The 15,459-nt window shown below is 43.0% G+C and overlaps 1 protein-coding gene across 6 annotated transcripts in view; it reads left to right on the top strand.

Moving 5' to 3' along the window:
• Positions 1 to 15,459, top strand: part of LOC308521179 (TATA box-binding protein-like 1) — a 54,242-nt gene that overhangs the window by 21,765 nt on the left and 17,018 nt on the right. Inside the window, exon 1 of one of the 6 annotated variants that reach the window (XM_081094043.1) lies at positions 4,735 to 5,070. The exons of 3 other annotated variants lie outside the window; for them this stretch is intronic. Coding sequence is in view for 1 of the 3 variants with exons in the window: in XM_081094042.1 (XP_080950168.1) it covers positions 4,949 to 5,070 (122 nt within the window). In the remaining 2 variants the exon portion in view is untranslated. Of the gene's footprint in view, positions 1 to 4,734; positions 5,071 to 15,459 lie in introns of those variants that run through there. 2 more of the 6 variants (XM_081094042.1, XM_081094047.1) reach the window with 2 other exon arrangements.

Raw genomic sequence — 15,459 nt, 5'->3', positions numbered from 1 at the left:
TGATAGAAAACAGGTTTATAATTAAAAAGTATAAATTTTTAATTGATTCATAAAGTATACAGTATAGGGTTATGTATGGAATAGCACATCGGGTAAATGGCTTCCACGGCTTTGCTGGCACATACGCAAAGCCGTGGTCTTCATTGGTCTTCATTGTCCCTGCTCCTGGGCCATAATTGGTACTTGGTAATGCTTATCAAATTGAAGGGATTGAAATCAAAGGGCAACAGATATTAGAATCTGATTCAATAAACCAAGTAAAATTAGGCTTTTATTTTTTGTTGTTGTTGTTGTAAATGCTCACGCAAAATTCAAATCATGCGTGAATTTTGGGACACCCTATATAATAAAGGGGGGATGAGATAATAAAAATGAATGAGAAGGGGCAAAAAAGGGGGTACAATATGCAATGGTTGTAAGCATATATCATAAACTGCTGGACAAGAGTAATAAGGGTAAGGAGGACATCACTTCTCCAGCAGAGACATGAGACCTTTGGTCAGTCAAAGTGGCAAGACTTCCTTTGTCTATTATCCTCAAAGACCCTGCCTTAGAGGAGGAGTGAGAAGAAATCTCCTGGGACTGCCCTGGCAACTGAATTCATCTTTCTACAGATCCAGAGACTGGGACATTATCTTTCAGGCAGCATCAACAGTAGATGCCTTTTGCCAGGCTGAGGTACTCTGGCAATACCTTAAATCTTTCTTGGCTTTCAATCAATGTCATTTGGGGGGAATCCATTAGCTGTTATCAGAAACCTCACTGAGACATGAGCTTTGAATATGGACTCTGCCCTTCTGGTTTCTATCTCTTGGAAACTGGCCTGGCAACTGTGTCAATCTCCCTAGATCTTAGTTCATTATCTTTGCCATAGACTTTATCTGAGGGCAACCAGAGGGAACAGAATGGGGTCATAAAGCCAGGTTACAGCATCAGATTTTATGCCCTAAGCTGTATACCACTTAACTGGCATAACGGGAAGGGGCCTTAGCAGAAGATATTTGAGAGGACTCCTGAGGCATTCCTGACTCTGCAGGGTCTTCACATTCCTAGTGCATTAACCTTATGTGGGGCAGAAATTTCAGTTGTTTCAATGGACAGGGTAGATATCTTATCCCCATCAGTATTAGAGAAGTAAACCACCGGCAGAAAGGACTCCTAACAACGCTGTGTAAGTATTACCCTACTATTGCCTATCTAATCTAATAAAAGAGAAACATGCAAATTAACCATATCTCCACTGCACCCACAAGCCACGCCCACAAGCCAATCAGGAGCAAATATGCAAATTAACCCAACTAAGATGGCGGCGGCCATGGAGCTGGAGTGAGCAGGAGGCTTGGGTTGCCTCTGGCAATGGAGGAAGCCAAGCTTCCCGGCTGCCCTGCTGGCCCTGAGCTCCGTTCAAGGCTACAAAGTTTCAATTATAGAAGATAAATAAATCCCAGATAGCTGCTTCTGGCCTGTAGCCGTGGCCAGCCTGAAAACGGCCATCAGCCCCTCACCCAGGCTAGCCAGGCACCCCAGCAGGGACCTCCACCCTGAAGGGGCTGTGGGCAGCCTGAAAATGGCCCTCAGCCCCTCACCCAGGCTGTCCAGGCACCCCAGCGGGACCCCTACCCTGATCCAGGACACCCTTCAGGGAAAACCAGCAGACCCCCCCCCCACCCGTGCACCAGGCCTCTATCCTATATAATAAAAGGGTAATATGCAAATTGACCCTAACAGCAGGAAGACTGGGAATGACTGGTCACTATGACACACACTGACCACCAGGGGGCAGATGCTCAATGCAGGAGCTGCCCCCTAGTGGTCAGTGTGCTCCCACAGGGGGAGCTCTGCTCAGCCACAAGCCAGGCTAATGGCTGCCAGCACAGTGGTGGTGGTGGGAGCCTCTCCCACATCCTCAGCAGCGCTAAGGATGTCCGACTGCAGCTTAGGCTGCTCCCCCTGGCAAGTGGACATCCCCCAAGGGCTCCCAGGCTGCCAGAGGGATGTCTGACTGCCAGCTTAGGCCTGATCCCCTGGGGAGCGGGCCTAAGCCAGCAGGTGGACATCCCCAAAGGGGTCCCAGACTGTGAGAGGGCACAGGCCGGGCTAAGGGACCCCCCCTTCCCCGAGTGCACAAATTTTTGTGCACCGGGCCTCTAGTCTCTTTCATAAAGGCCATGCTGAACCAGTCTGTCTATCTCATAGTATGAAGGGCAGCAAGCAGTAGCTAACATATTCCAATAGACTATTTTAAAGTAAGTTCATAAAGCTAGAGCTTTAGTGAGCATAACTATCTGTGGTGAAGGATCAATTTTTTGTGTTTTAGTTACCAACCAAACACAGAAAAATGCTTTCATAAATATGAAACTGCATGCTTAATTGTCACAGTAGTGTCAAGTTATTAAAAGTTTCAAAGTGCTCCTCTTAATTTCTATATCTATTTCATTGCTGGTAAGTAGTTTGCAGACTGGCTTTGGTCTATACATCACATTTTAAGTAGCACTGATCTAATTGATAAAGCTCGCTATTTGGTTAGCCTATGTGTCAATTTCTGTATTAATTGAGAATCTTGATTCAGAACATCACTGTATACTTTAACCTTATCTGGCACCTGAATAATGGAGCACCTTTTAAGTCCAGTGGAGCCCATGGCCTTTATCTCATTGTCTTCTTTCATGAAATGAATTCCTTTGTCAGGGGACTGGTGTATAGGCTAATGTGACAATGTATAAGCATTCAATAAGTAAAACCAAATCCAATTCCAAAACGAGGAACTATTGTAGTGAGGCAAATTGTTGACTGATCTATGATAAAAGGGAGTCCAAAGTAATTGATGTGCTTGATATCAGGTACCTGCTGGTCCCTTGGAAGGAGGGTGCCTCAGAAAGATCTTAAAATTGGGTCACCGTCGCTGCAAAATTGATTTTCAGCAGCTGCAGTAATCACCAGACTAGATAGCCTTCCTCCTGCCGCTCATTGCTTGGTGAATCAAACCGTGATACAGGACAGCTTACAACCCGTCATGCCCCCTAGCACTTGGAAGAAAACCCAAACTCCCTTCTATGATCTACAAGGCACTGAATATTCAAGACCTTAGCTTCTCTCCAACTTCATCTCATGTTGCTCTTCTTGCTCTGACCAAGATGCCCTCTCTAAGCTAGTACGCCAGCACAGCACTCTCAGCATATCCTGTTCCCTCCGTCTGGAACACTATCCACATCCCTCCCATTCCCATCCCCTTTGGAGAACGGCTGAAATGTTACCTCCTGAAAGTTGTCTCCCTAGTACCACAGGCATTACTTTCTAACCCAGCCCTTCTTCACGCTACCTACCACAAGCTGTAATTATTTGCTACTATTCAAAAATGATTTAGTACAGAAATGGAAACAAAATGGAAATGCCATGATTCTACAGAGCTTGTAAGTGTTCAGACATTTTTCTTAACACCCAGAGGGGGAAGCAAAAGATCAAGAGGCATCCTTGCCGACTCCCTAAACAATGAAATGTCCCAATGGTTTCCTACACCCACATCTCCCAGAAGTCGGCCCCTGCCTTCTCCTCCAAAAGGAGGGCGGCATTATCATTTTCCATCTACGATTCACATCCATCACAGGCCAGGTACCCAGGAGCCCGCCTCGTGGCCTTTTATTAAGCCGGAGGCCCGCGCAGCCCGGGAGTGGGCTCGGGGCGCCGCTGGGCTCCGCGTCGCCTGGCTCTCGGGCGTTACTCGTTACTCGAGTCTCGCTCCCGCCCGCGTCTCTCAGGCCACCCCACGCCCCCAACCCCCGAGCCCCGAGGGCGCCCGCGGACCGCAGCCGTTCACACCGGCCAGCGTGCCCCCTCGGGGTTCCCGGGTCGTCTCCTGGTTACTTGGGCGCAGAGCCCCGAAGGGGTCTCAGTCCCCAGGCGCCCGGCTTCCCCGGTGAGCGCCCTCCAGCCCGAGCTGCCTCTCCCGCCCGGCGCCCCAGCCCCGGCCTCGGCCGCCCCCTCCCACGGCCCGTCCTCCCGGCATCGGGCCGCGCGGCGCCAAAGCCTCCGACTCCCAAGGTAGGTCCTGGCCGCAAACCAACACGAAGTAAGGAATCTGGAGGAGACAGGAGACAGCGTGCGACCTCGGGTCCCCGCTCATCCATCTATCACCTGTCCATCTATCTATCCATCTATCTGGCATCTATCTGCCTATCACCTACCTATGTATCTATAGATCTTCCTATCTGCCTACCCACCCCCCTCTTATCAATACAGCCATCCATCCATCATCCGTCAACTATCGCTCTCTTGTAGGACTAAGATTAGGATTCTTTAATGAGCGCTTTACGCGACGTCGTAAATTAACCCGTTTAACTGGAAAAGCGAAGTAGGGCTTTTTTTTCAGACAGAAAATGTCTTAGAAAATTTAGTTGTTAAAGTCCAGCTTTGCTAATTATGTTAAATGGTGGTCTTTTTCTATAAATTGAATGAGCAGAAGAGAAAGCTCTAAGGTTTCGACAAAATTTAAGTCCATTTATATTATACTTTACGCCAGAAATTACGTACTTGAGTTTAGGTATCAGCCAAATATGCACAAGGGGTACAGAGATTTTTCAAAATCTTTTTAAACGGCTTCAAGCAAAAGTCCGAGCAACAGTAGCGCTTCCCTACCCCTACCCCACTTCGACAAGCTCGTGGGCAGGCGGGGCCGGACTTCGGGGCCAGGAAGGAGGAAGCGGAAGTGGGAGGAAGGGCGGAGACAGTGACCGGAGCAGTGAGAGCCGGAAAGGAGTGGCTAGCGGGGCACAGAGGGGGGAGCCCAGTGCGGTGACGCTCTAGCCTCCGAGCGCTGTCTCTATGCTCCCCCGCGTCTAGTCTATTTATTGTCGCGGGGAAGCAGCGGCCGCCCCGGACCCGGAACAACAAAGCGCGAAAGAGGGAGCCCGTGCCTCGGGGGCTCCTAGCAACGGGCCGGGGCGGGAGTTCCATGGAGACTGGGGAGCGCGCCCGCCTCATCATCATCCTCGTCCTCCAGCTTATCCTTCGCGTCCGACGCCACCGGTATCAGCGCTCCTGCCGCGTCCTCTGCCGCCGCCCCCTCTTCCCACGGTAACCCCGGAGGCGCCCCTCGGGGCGGGGAGCGGGCGGCCTGAGTGCGGGTGCGGGGCGCGGGGCGGGGTGTGCGGGGCCGGAGCCGGGCTGCGAGCGGGGTGTGCGGGGGCGGATCGCCGGAGGAGGGGCGCTCCGGTTGGGAAACGGGTCCGCGAGTCCAGGGAGGGTCCGGCTCTTAGGGCAGGGGGGGCATTTGGGGACCTCGTTGGGGGACGGCGAGGTGGGGGGTGGGGCGTCGCTGCCGGGGAGCGTCTTCCAACGGGGTGTCGAGAAGGAAAGCGGTGTTTCTTTCTCGTGCCCGCCGCCCCCGGGAAAGACGGGAGCCGGAGATCCCCTGTCTGCCCCCGTGCAGCCCTCACCCGGGAGGGTCGTGCACAGATGCGGAGGGTGCGTGGTCTCCCAGGAAACTTGAGTGGCCTCTGCCGCGGCAGGAGGGCCCCCACATCCCATCTGCGTCGAGAGACCCGCTTGGTGGTTATTATTTTTATTAACCAAAAGATGTGACGAAGGATCTAGATTCTAGAAACTGAGGAAGAGAGAATGAATTGTGGGTAGGGTGAGCCGGGACAAGGGTTGGGGTGAGCGCTTGACCACAGGAAGAATCCTAGAAGTAAATGTCATTGGAAGTGACGGTTTTTCAAACTCTCTTCTGCTGCCGAGACGTGCATCCGCGGGTGGTGTCGGTGCGCGCATTGCAACCAGGCTCGGGCTGCAGCCCGTCCACATCCGTGAGCTGCGGCTGCATCTGTCACCTGCAGCTCCCAGGCGACACTGGCAGTTCACCGGCGTTAAGAACAGTGCCTTACAACCGGTTCCAGAAAAGGAAAGGAAGCAAGCTTGGTGTGATTTTTGTGTGAAGAAACAATGGCAGGGTCTCTGGGGAAATGGAAAAAGAAATATAAGAAGGTTCGGCTATAAGCTGCAGTCTCTTTGGAAGTTTAGGGAAATGGTCAGTTAATTCCAAGAGGCTTTTATCACTATCTCGTTTAAAGAATTACTGTTTCATATGGGCAGTTCGATACTTAGAGGTTTATGCTGCCCCCGTAAGCCTTACATCACTCACTATTTAAAGGTTTTATACTTTCCGAAACTATTCTAGGTCAGTGAATGAGATTTCCCTGTGGCATACTGAAAAGGCCGCATATACGTACCACCATAATACCATTTTTTGTGTGTTCAATGGGAACAAAGCTCTTTACATAAACTTGAGGATGAGAATAAAACGGATAGGTCACAGAAGCAATTATGTCAAGCACAGCTTCTGTTTGTCCCCCACCTTTTTTGCTAAGCCTTACTTCTTAAACAAAAAGGTATCATCCTTATGTCCAGCCCCCGCTTTTTGTACCTTCTGTCCTCCAAAGGAGCCCCAGAAACTGTAATGATCTACTGTGTGTTCTTGAATTTGATGCGGGAACACTCAGGCTTTTTCATGGAAGAGAGGTGCAGTGTCTCTTGTTAAAGGAATTTCCTGTGTGAAGAGGTGAGCAGTTTCCTTTAACAAAGATGGGAAGTACAACACACTGGGAAATTTAAAATGGCATTTTAAGACGCCAAGAAGAAAAACCTGGTATTGTCATCTTCAGGTTAAATGAATGGACTGTTGCATAATCTTTTCATGTAGCTGTTCTTCTGTGGAGGCTGCACTGGGAGAGGATCACACTTGCGGCTGTTGGATGGTCAGCCCCAGGATTTTCATAGTGTAGATGAGACACAGTGAGCTCAGTCCTCTGTGTCAAGGCTGCATCACACTCAGTCCACCTAGACCTCTTAGCTGTTGCCTCTGTTCCTTCTATATTTGAGTGGGGCGTCGAGCCCTACTTTCCACCTTTATTCACAATCCAATTTTTGCTTTCCCTGCACTCTGCTGCAACACTTCCAACATTTGATGTCTTTTTTCCTCACCTTTCTTGTGTCCTAATAAAAAATAGGATTTTTTATGCTATTTGTATTATTTCTGTTTCTTAGGAAGTTTTCATCATATGTCCTTGGTCTGTAGATCCTCTTCATTAATGTCACTGTGTTGCATTTTCCTTCTGTGCCCCTCCCTTTATTTGGAGAATTGGAGTGGTCATGTCAGATGTTCTGTATTCATTCTGAATAACTGTTGGTTGTGCAGTACAGCAGGTAATCAAAAGATTGTATGGAAATAAGCCATGAAAAATATTTAAATTTTTAGAATAGAAGGTGTTTTAAGAGTTCAGAAGTAATACTGTGATTGTAGACATACTCACTTTTTTAAAGATAAAAGACTATTTTGGGTTATTTATTGAACCTTAGATTTTCATAATTCTTAGTCTAAAACACTTTTATTTTATTTTTTTTAAAATATATTTTATTGATTTTTTACAGAGAGGAAGGGAGAGAGATAGAGAGTTAGAAACATCGATGAGAGAGAAACATCGATCAGCTGCCTCCTGCACATCTCCCACTGGGGATATGCCCGCAACCCAGGTACATGCCCTTGACCGGAATCGAACCTGGGACCTCTCAGTCCACAGGCCGTCGCTCTATCCACTGAGCCAAACCGGTTTCGGCCTAAAACACTTTTAACATCAATCTCTTCTGATCATTTTGCACCTGAATGTTAGACCAAAATTACATTTTGCCAGATTAGGGGGACAATTGAGATGGTTCCCACAAATTTTTCTTCATGTGGAAAATTTTTGTGGATGTATACATATATAGAATTTGTTATAAAGTAGAAGAAATATATATGAAACACATAGATGAATATTTTTGGAGAGTGCTATTTCTTATGGATGTGATACATTATTTAAAAATCAGCAAATATTGTATAATACAGTTGAGTATCAGTGCTGTTTTAGGTGAAGTAGGCTGTGATAACCTGGTGATTCATTTCATTCTGTTGCATCATAGACCATGTGAAGAAATTATTGCTATGAAAAATAAAGTTTAAATCAATTTTAGAAGAATTTATAGTAGAATGTTTCCATAGTGTCTCTGAGCTAAAACCTCTAGTGTTTTGAAAATATAGCTATATTGTGATTTTTGAAATAATAAATAAGGATTTCCTGTAATTTACACCCATACTTGTTGCACCTTTTATAAACCTGATGCCACGTCAGGTGTGCAAAGCTGGATGAAAAGTATTTCTCTTCTAGTGCCTTTTGTGCACATGCAGATAGTAGAGAAATGACATGCATGAACACCAAAATATGACAGACAGAATTTTTGAATTTTAAATCCTTTATTACATACTGCTTGGAGCTGTAGTTACTGGTGTATGGATTTCATCCATACCTGCTAAATTAGAAGTTCCCTGAGGTTTCGGACCATGACTTGTCATCATGTTGTATATTTATGTGTGTGTGTGTGTGTGTGTATTTTGAAGATTAATGTTAATGGATATATTTTTATTTTACTTCAGGGAGTTAATCTAGTGGATGAGGGCAACCTTTAGGCATCTAATCTAATTAGTGGTTTAATTCTTGATCCTTAAAATATCAACTTTTTATACTAGCTGCTAGTTATAAGCAGCAAACATTTCCTGAACATGATTAGAGGTTTTGTTTTTTTAACCAATTCAAACAATAAAAATAATGGTTTACTGCCCTGTCCAGTGTGGCTCAATTAGTTGGCGCGTAGTTTCATACACCAAAAGGTGGCGGGTTTGATTCCCGGTCAGGCCACATACCCAGGTTGCAGGTTCCATCCCTGGTTGGGATGGGTGAGGGAGGCAGCCAATCAATCCATGTTTCTCTCTCACATTGATTCTTCTCTCTAAAAATAAATAAGTAAATAAATAATAATAGTAGTAGTAGTAATGATAATGGTTTACTTGCCTTGAGTAGATACAGTATTTGTTCTGGTCACAAGACTCCCAGTTTGAGAAATTTCAAAAGGGTGAAATTATATACGTATCTGATGTCTTTCAGGCCAGATAGTAACAATCAACCTTTTATTTAGAAGGGAGATGGTGTGTGTGTGTGTGTGATTGTGGGAAAACAATATTCCAGAAGTATGTCATTATTCTGAATCAGGTCATGTCAGAAATTGTATACATCTGGTTTTATCTTTTGACTAAAGGGTGATAAAATGCAGAATTTGCTTCAATGGCTAGTTTTATACTGGAAGCACACTTCTGGGGATCCTGTAAAATGTTCAAGAAAACACACACAGAGGTGAACTCTGGGATGGTTCAAATCAGACTTCATGTAGGAGTCAATAATGAGACTTTCAAATTTCACCCCCAAAAATGCTACATAAAAGTTTGCCTGCTGACTTGGACCATGCAATATTCATCCGTCAAGAAAGAATACTGAACATCCCATTGTGTGTTAAGGAGGAGTTTTCTCAGGACATGTATGGATGACTTTAGTGCTTTGTGTTTAGCATCATAAACATCTGTCAATAGACATCCGTCCATGGTATGCTTTTTTTTTTAACTCACAACTTTTAAACAGAAGTAAAATGTTGTTTTATTAATTAAATGGTGTTACCCTTTCTCCTCCTGATAAATTACATTGAGACAGAACAGTTTTGATCAAAATTAGTTACACTTTCTTGGGATTAGAGTTTAAGAATATGGACTCTGAATACAGCCTGCTTCCATTCAGCATGGTGGCGATGCTGCTTAATGTGGCCTTGAGCAAGTTACTAAGTGTAATGCTTAGAACAATGCTCAGCATAGTTAGATGAAAAAGTATCCATTGGTGCCAGAAGCAGTGGTACTTGGTAGTACATTAAAGGTGAACCATTAGCTGGCTTGAATGCTTTGTTTCTTTCATTTGGAGGCTTTCTATGAAAGCATTGAAATTCTTTGTGAGCACTGACTGTTCGACTCATCTCTGTCTACTCTTAGGCTTTGGTAGGGGGGGGAAGCACTTGTTTTAATTTTTGAATTGTCACACAGGCATCTGGTTATCACTTATGGCAGATGGACTAAGTAAAAAGAGATATCTCTGTTTCTTGGAAAAGGAAGGCCAACAAAGCCTTGTCTGGCACTGTGTTGAAGCTATTGAAATGCTATTTCCCTGTGGACTTGACTGCTTGTTTAGCTGTATGGTACTTCTGAATAAAAGCAATAGACTCCAATGGTTTCATTTAGCAGAATTAGTCTTTCTTTAGAAGACACTATTTTTTACTTGTATAACCTTAAATGATGGTAAACTTGAAACTTGGTATCATTGTCAAGCCATTGAACTTGAGTTTTCTGTGTCACTATAAATGTTCTAGATAGTGGCTACCTTGTAACTTTAGCAGGAGCTGACACTGCTGCCAGGCTCCAATAATTCAAGTGGCTGGAGAATGACTGCATGAAATTGCAAAATTACTTGTTTATGGCAAGACTAACACCAAATGCTGAGCTACCTAGCTAGGGGCATAACTTGACGATTATAGCTTTTTGGGCTGCTACTGAAATGGTTAACTTTAAAGTTAAGTCTAAATATTATAGTTTAGTTTTAGTATGCACATTTGAAACTGCTGACTAGAAAATAAATAATAATGCTAAAATACAATGAATTGCAAACTGTCTTTCCTATTTTGGCTCCTATCCAGGTCTTGGTTTTTAGTTGAAATAATATTTATATAAAATATGTGTTATAGAGGTTTATATAAAATATGTTACTAAAAGTATATTTTGTGCCCTGACCGGTTTGGCTCAGTGGATCGATTGTCGGCCTGCAGACTGAAGGGTCCCAGGTTCAATTCCAGTCAAGGGCATGTACCTTGGTTGCGGGCACATCCCCAGTGGGGGTTGTGCAGGAGGCAGCTGATTAATGTTTCTCTCTCATCGATGTTTCTAACTCTCTATCCCTCTCTTTTCCTCTCTGTCAAATATCACTAAAATATATATTTTTTAAAAGTATTATTTTGCTTTAAGTGTACAGGGGTAAAGTTTTATAATTCCTTCCATATTGTGCTGTTTTTATTTGTTTTAGTTGGTTTTTATACCCCTCCTGAAAGAAAGATTGGCAAATATGCTTGTGCTTAGAGTGTGGATTTGCTTTTCTGTTTGAAGAGAGTAAAGTCTACTTTGATACTGTTGATTTATTTGAGTAATGACTGCGTTGGCCAGAATAAATTTAGTATTGATGTGATATTGTTAATATTATTCCCGTAACCATCATAGATTCTAAATCTAAAAAATACAGATAAGCCAGGAAATGATTATAGCTATTTCTCTCTCTCTCTCTCTCTCTCTCTCTCTCTCTCTCTCTCTCTCTCTCTCTCTCTCTCACACACACACACACACACACTCACTATATTAGGACTTTTTAGGAAAACGTGTCCAAGGTGTCAATACTATTGTCCATAATAAAGCCTGCCTGTTTTGAGATAAAGATCTATCTAACACATTGTTAATGTTTCCCTAGTGTTCTTTTCACCAACTGTTTCAGGGGCAGGTGTTACTATCCTTCAGATATAAAGCTAATAAAGCCACTATGTAACCTAAAAGTGCAAATATGAAGATGGGTATTTGGTTTTTTTACTATGGTCAATATTTATAGAAACAATTGTTACCTGAACCTCAGCTAAGATTAGTGGTGAACCTGAAATTTGTGTAACAAGAACTAACTCATTCTTTCTAGTTGACCAGATACTTTCCTTGAACCACAAGCCTTTTTTTCTTACCTGCTTATAGCTACAGTTTGCTTCTTGGGTATCTCCAGTTTCTTGTGTGCAGGTGCAATCTAGTGAAGTTGGAATGAGCATCCCATAATTGCTCATGGGTTGACCACATCCCAGCATCTCCACTGGTGGCAGATTAGGTGGTTGTAGGAAACACAGCCATGTTGAAGACAGACACAGTTCATTAAACCTTCCTCAACACAAACTTTGTATGCTAATCTCAAAGGCACACTAGATTTCTTAACTCAGTTCTCTACTCTTTTTTGGTGGTGGTGATAGGGGGAGCCTGAGGTAAGTGATGTGACATATCTTAACAGTTTACAACTGACAAAAAGCTATATTAATACTTTTATCATTTTCTCAGCAGTACATTGCTATTGTAAATCTTTAGATCAATTTGGCAGAGAAAATCTTTGGCTAGCCAATAATCTTGAAAATTCTGCTTCAATGTGTAGGGTCAAATTACTTGGATAATTGTTAATTTGTATGTGCATTAAGAATATGTGTCTTTTAATTTACTCTTTCTAGGCTTTTTGTTTTGGGCCTGTTAAGTTGGAAGAGTTTCAAATGTCTTATATTCTTAACTTAATTTATCTTGTGTTGTATTCTCACCCTCACTTTGTAAAGAGATGAGTAATAGCTCTATCAAACCCTGTTTAATTGGATGGTTACTGTGCTGAAAGTAACAGATAGGTAGCCAGTCTATAACCAGCTATCATGGAACGGACTTAGCATATGGATGAGTTAGGACCCTTGGGGGAGAAATGGAGTGCAAAACTCTTAGAGGAGGGGAAAGGAAATATGTATCAAAAGTGCTGAGGGTCTGTATATGTGTTTTAATTAAATTCTTTTCTTACATCAGAAATGCATTATATTTCTGTATTTGTCAAAGCTCCTGGAACACAGTTGTCCTTCAGGATTTGGGGGTCTGAACTAAAGCCAATAATAACATGTTAGGTGCAGGAGTGCTAAGCAGAACATACCAGAAAGTGAAATCTATAATAGTAAAAGCATAATATGCTAATTAGACCGGACAGCCAAACGAACGACCTTCTGGACTACCTTCCAGACGAAGCCCGGGTCCCCAGTGCCAGAGGGAGGCCGGTGCCGGCAGCCGGGGGAAGGAAAGCCTACTCTTGCACGAATTTCATGCATCGGGCCTCTAGTAAGGAAATAATAGGGTACTGTTGGAGAGCTTGAGTGGTGTGGACCTATGGAGATTATTATTATAGTGAAAAATGTCTATACTTCCCACTGTCTCCCCACCCCAACAATCCTTTCTTTTAATTGCTCTTAAAGTATTCATTTAATTCATAACTATTGAGTTGATGACCAAGTGCCCGTTGTTAAAACAAATTTTAAAGAAACACATTTATATTAAACAGTTCTCTTCAAGGATCATGAGACAGTTATAACGGAACCTTTGCATTTGCTGTGCCCTCTGCTTTTGGGATCTTTTCTCTCAGTTTTTCATGTTGCCTGGGTCCTTATCCTTGAAGATCTAACTCTAAGAATTTCTCATCTTTGAGGAAGTTAAGAGGCCTTCCTGGATTCTTCTCCTAAAGTTTCTTTTGTGACGTCTTATTTCCTTTATAACGTAGATCATATTCTCTATTTTAATTACTTCTCTATTTGTTGTTTGTTTCTTCCACTGGAATACAACTTCCACGAGGGTCCCTTACCTGACTGTTTTGTTCTGAGCTTTATTCCTAGTGTTTAGATACATTAGTTGTATTCTAAATGAACGCAATTATGAGTAGTAATTTAATTGAAGGAGTGGGGAAGGGCATCCTAGGCAGATATAAACTCAGAAAAGGGTTTGGTAACTTGCAAGAGGATTGGTAACTTCAGACTGCTCAAGTGTATTGAAAGTAGAAAAGGTTATAGTATATTTGGAAACGTGAATCTCACTGAATTTATAACAAAGCAAGTTAGAGTCTATTTTGTCCATCTGAGAGAGCCAAGAGATGTGTCTTTAAGCAGGATGTGGCACAGTCAGGAAGATAATTCTGGTTGCCTCTTTGGTGGATGGACCAGACTGTGGAGATGGGAAGCAGAGAGTTCCATTAGAAGACTGTAGCCGTAATGACATCTGAAAGCCTAAAATAAAACACTGATGCTTTGGATGCAGAAAAGAAGCTACATCAGAAGTTAACTGGGTATAGGAGAAAAAAGAGATGAGGGATGGTTCTGAAATGTCTGACTCAGGTGTGTAAGTGTTGGATGGTAGCTCCATTAAAATTAAGAACCAAGGGACAGCAAGTATTTCTGAGGGGATTAATTTTGGATGTGTTACTTCAATGAATATGCCTCATAGGCAGTTAGGAATATGAGTTCTGATTTCTGATAGGTCATCATTGATGCTAGGAGCCATAAACTCATGTATAGCAATTGAAGCCTGAAGGTTTAATGAAGAAAAGGATTTATCCAGTGATCTTAAACTTCAGGGGTCTTAAACTCTTTTGAGATTTGAAGAAAACAATGGCCTCCTCTGGTGCCACATTCATATTTGTGTGTACATAAACAATTTCAAGGGGTTTCTCGCCTCTGGAAACTATTGTTGAGCTGTCAGGCCTGTAATGGGATTTAGTTAAGAACTTCTGATTTAAGGAGTAGATGGTAAAGTATTTGAGCTAGGAGGAGAATTTAAGAAGAAAGGTGCCTCTGAAGCCAAGCAGAGGGTGGGGTGGTGCCAGAGGAAGAATTTTGAGACTTGGGGGTTTCCAGTTATGCCCTGGAGTGGTCGAGTAGGAAGGAATTTCAACTGTGACTTTGTATTAAGCAAAGAGCCATTCATGGTAACGTTTTATGTCATGCAGAGGCCAAAGGCAGATTGCGATGATACAGTGCATGAATCTGAGTTAAGGAAACAATCAATACATGGTAAACAGTGTGCAGAAATCTTGATAAATAGTCCTGATATGTGGCTATAGCTCCTTTTAAGGATCTATTTACTGAAAGGATAATTCTGTTATTTTGACAGCTTGTGGTATGGTGTTTCAGCCCAGTGGTTCTTAACCAGGTGCCCATTAGAAACAACTTGGAAATGTTTTAAAAACCAAGGCCCTACCAACCTTAGTTAATCAATGCTTTGGGAGTTGAGCCTCTTCATAGTTTTTTGTTTGTTTAAATTTCTTGTTAAGAACCACTGTTCCAGTCAGAATACTTCCTTATCACTCTTGTTACTAGTATGTGTTCTTTTAGTTGTATGTTATTATTTAATTACTCAGTTTTCTATTGTGCTACTTTTAAATCATTGTCCTTTAGTCTTTCTCATAGAACTTAGTTTCCATTATAAAAAAATTTATGGCTTTCTTCTGATCTTTAGCCAAGTTCTCCATTTTTATCATTTTAAAATCTGACCAGTTCTGTGTAAAACCAGAAATTCTTAATTGTGCTTATATATGGAAAGTGTATTTATTCTGTGATCCTGTTTGCTTTTATTTATGTTAGATTTTTTACCAAATAGTAAAACTTAACTAGAATAGTTTGAACTCTTGAACTCTATACACTATTTTCCAAGGAGCTAATTTCATAATCTTACATTCCTTTCTTTCTTTTTAAATATGTTTTACTGATTTTAGAGAAAGAGGAAGGAAGGGAGATAGAGAGATAGAAACATTGATTGGCTGCTTCCTGCACCCTCCCCCCTCCCCCCCCCCCCTCACTGGGGATGGAGCTCGCAACTTGGGCATGTGCCCTGACAGGGGAATTGAACCAGTGACTTCTTGGTTCATAGGTCGCCGTTCAACACTGAGCCACACCAATCAGGCTTACCTTCCTTTTCTTAAT

The sequence above is a fragment of the Myotis nattereri genome (assembly GCF_964212035.1).
Source record: "Myotis nattereri genome assembly, chromosome: 6".
NCBI classification, from domain to species: domain Eukaryota; kingdom Metazoa; phylum Chordata; class Mammalia; order Chiroptera; family Vespertilionidae; genus Myotis; species Myotis nattereri.
The sequence above is the reverse complement of the archived record's forward strand: the minus strand, read 5'-3'. Positions and strand labels throughout refer to the sequence as shown.